This window comes from Rhamphochromis sp. 'chilingali' (assembly GCF_963969265.1).
Source record: "Rhamphochromis sp. 'chilingali' genome assembly, chromosome: 4".
In the NCBI taxonomy this organism is placed as follows: Eukaryota; Metazoa; Chordata; class Actinopteri; order Cichliformes; family Cichlidae; genus Rhamphochromis; species Rhamphochromis sp. 'chilingali'.
In genome coordinates this window covers 4510619-4516618 of record NC_137948.1, presented here as the reverse complement: position 1 = coordinate 4516618, position 6000 = coordinate 4510619, and the positions used below count along the sequence as shown (strand labels likewise).

General features: G+C 41.9%; 1 protein-coding gene across 4 annotated transcripts in view; it reads left to right on the top strand.

The window, feature by feature from the left end:
* The window catches only part of rptor (regulatory associated protein of MTOR, complex 1), a 215254-nt gene continuing 209254 nt past the window's right edge, over positions 1-6000 (top strand). For 3 of the 4 annotated variants that reach the window (XM_080879217.1, XM_080879214.1, XM_080879216.1), the window contains exons 1-2: positions 1-439; positions 1976-2150. In XM_080879217.1, the coding sequence (XP_080735343.1) occupies positions 1983-2150 (168 nt within the window). In that variant the 5' untranslated portion in view covers positions 1-439; positions 1976-1982. Of the gene's footprint in view, positions 440-1972; positions 2151-6000 lie in introns of all 4 variants that reach the window. The other variant, XM_080879215.1, reaches the window with a different exon arrangement.

Sequence of the window (6000 nt, the reverse complement as noted above, 5' to 3'; positions counted from 1 at the left end):
TTCAACTCAAGATGGCTGCGCCCTTGCAGAAGTGCTGAAGAAGTGCCTCTTCGGAGAAATTCCCGGAATTATTTGAGATTTCCTCGAAGACCGTCGCTCGGAGCCGACTACCAGGGCCGCTGGTACGTAGAAGGAGTCCACGCGAGCCCAGTCATTGATAAGTGCGGCCGCCGTTACGTGTGGCTGTGGCAGACTGTCCGTGTGAAGATGGGCCTCGCCTGCAGCCCCTTCCCATAGCGAAGAGCCGTGGGGAGAGGAGCCGCAGATTCCCCTGCAAACACGCGCCCGTGCAGCTCGGATTTGACGGCTTTGACTTACTCTACAGGCTCTGGACGCTGCCCTACAATTTGCTGACCAGGATTGTGTGTGCGACCGTGTCTGTCATTGTCCGGAGAAGGAGAGCTTCCACAGCCCGGGCTGATAATCCCACCGCACCAAGGTCTGCACCTGCACGCTTCGCTGACACTCTAGGTGCCTTTTCTGCACATTTGATCGGTCTCCTTATCTCTGTCACGCGTGTGTGGTTCAGAGACTCGCTTTAAAAAGGCTTTAAGTGAATATTACTGGCCTCGGTGCAGTCTGACACCTGACAGCAGAGCTGTTACATTAGCCGCGCTAGTTTAGCTTAGCTAGCTGGACTGGACTGAGCCTGCTGCTCGCCAGCATCCGTGCAGCCAAGTTTAACACAGCTGGGCCGTTTTAGCACGAATGCAGAGGCAGTAAAGATAAAAACCCATCGACCTCCTGTCCCGTGGCTCCAGCTGTAGAGCTGAAACATCTCTACAGCTGTTGCTTTGCTACAGAGTCAGGCAGCTAGCCTGTTCAAATAAAGTGGAGGAAGCCAGATGTGAGTGTGTTTGGTTTCAGTTGCTGTTGTGGGTTTCATTCAAACAGGATTCACAGCAGCAGATTCACACGGCATAAAAATGACTCATAACCACCATCCCATGACTTAAAGGGCATAAAGTGGAAAAGTCAGCTGCCAGTGTTGATAATCAGATTATTATCTGAGTGTAGAAACAGTCTGCTTGGTATAGCCCATAACAACAGTACAAGGAGGGATGGAGCTGTTCTTACTTTATCGGACAGTAGCAGGTACTCTGGCTTCTTCCCACAATGCTTGTTAAGTGTTTTAGTAATTATAAATTGACTGTGTTACCCCTGCTTTCTAATGCCAGCTTGGATAAACCCTCACCAATCCTGTATAGGAAGCATTTAAGAGGACGGAACTTTATCAGATGATTGGTGATCCATATTGACAAAGCAGACTTTGGCCCAAAAGAAATGGCTTGTATCTGTGATGATAGCATGGCCAAGAGGGACAAACATATGCAATAATGTACAAACAGGGGCGGCTGACTCTCAGGTCACGTCTTCATCCTGTAGAACTTCAACAGCTGCACAAAGAGACGTGGATCGAAGTCATGATGCTTAATTTTTTTATACTTGTGCTAAGATAATATAATGAAACGTTTTATTACTGAAAAAGGAAGCAAAAGTTCTTTTACATGTTGTTTAAACACTGAAGACGTTTGAATGAATAAATTCATCTAAATCTGGATCTAAGTCTCGAGCTCTCTGAACAGGCCTCCTGCAGTTATCTGACAGTGCGCTTTTATTGCTGTTTAAATTTTCCTATGAATATCTCAGTTGGTAATCAAAAATGTATTTAGGATTGCTTACATCTATTGTGTATATATTCTGTTTTTACTTTCTTTCTTTATTATTTATCATCCATTACTTAATAAAATAGCTGCACAGTAGCACATTTGGCTGCATCTGGACTGGAAATGTCTCCAAATTATGTTTTAAGATTTTTATTTATTTATTTTTGAGACTAATGTCAATATCGACTATATGCAGCAATTAAATGGCTAAAGTGAGCCTGCCAATCTTTTTGTGGATACCCAGTAGCTACAGCCAAAGACACTTCAAAATCAAACCAGTGACATTAACATGAGCGCTCTCCCAGCAGGGCCCTGATGAAAATGGACTCAGACTTGCTTCATTCACCGGCTGTGGGCCTCGCTGAGGAAGAGGAGGCCGATATGAATGACTGGAAACTTCCCTTGGCCTTCATGAAGAAGAGGCACTCAGAGAAGATTGAGGGCTCCAAGGCCCTGGCGCAGAGCTGGCGGATGAAGGACAGGGTAATTTCTCTTCTCATCCATGTACAGGAGTAAATCAAGAGCCTGAGGATGTTTCCTGTGTGAGCTCTGCTTTGAGGTCACAGAGGCTGTTTTTCCTTTTATCTCAGCTCATAGCGACCTGTATAGCTGCATTTTCATGCTCATATATCTGATGGGACTGTTAGTTTTAAGCAGGAACCAATAAAACAGGAAATCTAAGATTGTTGATTTAATTTAATGAGTTTTGATGCTTTAGATGTAGCTTTAGAAAGACTGTTATTTTTAAAAGATAAATATTATAGTATGTTTTTTTTTTTCCCCCTCTAATCAGCAGTTCCCACAAAAAGATCAAACTCTGATATCATCTTTCATGTAACGTATTGATTGAGCATTAATTTTTATCCTAGAAGGATTTCTTGTGGTTTGTAACTACAGCAGAAAATTCCTGCTTTATAGGACAGGGTGGGTCAAATGGTTATCCACGGGGCCAGTTCTCAAAAATTCAACTCATTAAAAAGACAAATCAAATTCCTTGATGCTACATGCTGTGCTTCAAGAGCTTATCAGTCTTTAAACAGCAGCAAATCACTGGCTACCCTCGTCTCTATTACTCTGCCAATTCATTTCATTCTGCTTGATTACCAGCTACCAATGCTACGCTTTCAGGGGGAACCTAAAAGGGTTTCCCACATGAATGGTCACCGTGTGTTTCAGCTCCCATAAAGCTGCCGTTTGATCCACTGCAGTGCTACCAACCTGATTATTTTATCGCCTCACGGCTACAGAGCACTGCCATTATAATGCTGGCAAATGTCACTTAGTTGTACATAACCCTCAGAAACTCTGCACCGATTGTAGAAATTCACCCAGATGAAAATTTAAAACTTCGCTGCTGTTAGGACATGAGTTGAATTACTCCGCAGTGCCCGCTGAGGTGTCAAGCTGCAGGGAAATGAAGGCATCATTAAATGTGGAGCTGCTATTGATTTAAAAGAGGTAATATGGGCTAGCTGAAATGGACATTCCTATCAGGAAGTCATGCTAAATCAACCGTGTTAAATCTTTCATTGCTCAGAGCATTTTCAGGCCCTCCGTCCTCATTTGTAAACTTGGAAGAAGAATGTGTCCTTTCACATGTCTGGGCTACGAGAGCTTTATTTGTGTGTCTTATGCAGAACAGAATTTAGCTTTGAATTTGACTGTAGCCTGGAGATTGGGGAATTCAGAATGCATTTGAATGTTTTTTTTTTTTTTTTTTCTGAAAAACATGATTAAGATATCAATGTCGATTGTACGCAGTATGTGAAAGGTGGTTGAAGCCATTTTGAAGTCATCTTCTGGTTCGTAGATTGGTTGTCCATTTTTGTTTCCTTTTGAGCAAGAAGTGACCGTATGTAGATGAGACAGCAAGTACTAAGTTGCTGGCTCAGCCTAGATACACAGATACCTGCTAATTAGTTTTTAAATCATCAGTTCTAGAAGAACCACTATTTAATCAACTGAAGTGGAACAGCAGATTGCTTGGAAGCTTTGTACCACATGGAATCCCATGTTATTTGTCAGATAATTTCATTAAACATACTCTGGGCACAACGGCACAGTTATGGTTGAGAGGTCAGTGACTCTGGTTAGGTGAGGTGAATCCTAGCAGATGCTCACTGGCGACCTGCTGAAAAAAACTGTTGTAATTGTCTCCATGTAGGTTGTAACAATTTTGTAACAATTTTTATAACTTGATACTGAACCATGTATTTAATGCTGTAAAGTTGTGTTAATATGGGAGTCTAGGCAGATTGGCTCACTTTTGGACCAGGCCTCAAGTGGCCATTAGTAGAATTGCAATTTCTGGCAGTTGGCGTCAGGTCAGTGAAGGTGAAGCATAGCAGGCAGCTATCAACTACACCCGCCTGTGTCGGCACTCGCAGAGCACACTCAAAGCACACGCAAAACTGAAATTCGTGTGTGTCAGAAATCGTAATCTTGTCAGAAGTGACATGAACATGAATGCTAACATTTTAAAAGGCAGCAGAAACAGCAAATCCTCTGCTGTGGACACATTGAGAAAACGTGGTGTTGAATACACCACCATTTCTATTATAATAAAAATAAATAAAAAGGTCCAGCGCAGCGAGACCGGACGGACACCTAACTTTAAGTCCTGCTGCTGATTGCTGCTAGTGTACATTAGCCAGTTTTGTTTAATTCTGTTTATTTTTCTGATCTTAGAGCAGAATCATAAAGGACACAGATGAGGCTGTAGTGCTTCTTAGGTTCATTTTACCAGTGAGTTTTGCATTCGTCAGAATTTTTATCTAGTTGATTGATGATGATGATGGTGATGGAGTTCTGATAATGTGGAGTGCTTTAGTAGAAACCCTTTAATGACATGAAGGTTTAGACCTGCAGCTTCACATACTTTCACCTCTGGTAGTTGAGACCACATGTAGTGCTTTGGCTGATTTAAGGTGACTGACAGTATCGATAGGAGTTTGCTTAGAGAACAAGTTGGTCAGCAAAAAGTTAAGGCTGGCAAAAGAGGCATGCCGTGAGAAGGCTTTTAAAAAAACTCTTTCTGCACTTTGGGGAAGAAAGTTCATGATTTAGTTCAATTTTAATAACATTGTGTTAAATGTCTGGGCATTTTACATCTTAAAATCAAGACCAAAGCGTATTATAGAGAAGAAAAAGGCAAATGACTCTAACAGAGGTCAGTCAGAGGTCTTGTTCTGTGAGACACATTGAGTTGACTCGGTATGGTGACAGGTAACCTGCACTATTACTAGGCTTATTGGTTCAAATTGTGTGTTTAGTCCGCTGTTGGTTCAGTCACAGCTTTTGAGTCATCTGTGTGTTTGCAGTCATCTGCAGCCACTCGGAGCAAAGCAGGATTGTGTGTACAGCTGCTGAACCTACCAAGTAGAATCACGATAACAGCTATCAGATATCCTGTAAGAACGCTTGTACAGTACAGGGCAAAGTCAGGTGACGAGCAGCTGACTTTAACTAATAAAGCGCCATGTCATTTTTGATCAGAAAGCATGTCGTGGTAGTAGTTAGGTTGGTGGAAGGATCACATTTCTTTTATCGAGCTGTCAGACCTGAAGTCGAGCATTTAGTCTGACTGAGCGTTAATGAGCGGGGTTAGGTTTGCAGTGATTTTTTTTTCTTTCTTTTTTTTCAGGGGTTAGATTGACTCCCATCGATAAACTGAAAAACCTAAACTAGTGCTGTCAGCACTTTCATATCTATTTTTGTCCCTCCCCTCCCCCACAGTGAACAGAGAGCATGAAACCTTTATCTTGATGGCACAAAAACCTGAACATCCACCTGTAGAGATAATGGATTGCAGTGCAGGGCGTTATTGATTCTCAGGATGTACACTTTATTTTTAGCCCAATAGTTTCCAAACATCAGCTGACACTGACCATTTTAACAGATGTCACACTTGGTATGACTGTATTAAGAATCAGCATTTTAAACAAAATAGTGCTTCATATTTGCCTTGATTAGCTTTCAAGTGACTGAATAGTTGTTACGCTAGCTTTAGCTTGCAGTGTCTGCACTCATTTATTTATTTATTTTTTTTGACACTTTTTATTTGTTTAGGAACATTTTTATGCAACAAGATAAAAGAAAAAAGAAAAAACAGAAACAGTATGAGGTCATGGGAAGATAACATACACCTGTACATACATCTGCACATCCACACATACATACGTCAACAAGTCTGCATTGCTAATTCTATGCATCAAAGGGTGCTGCCACAAGCTGTAAAGTCCAGCCATTTTCTCCACCGTCTCCTTCCCAAATCTCCCTGCAGTCGCAGAGTGAAAGTCATACATTCCATCAATTTGACGTCTTCCACTATAGA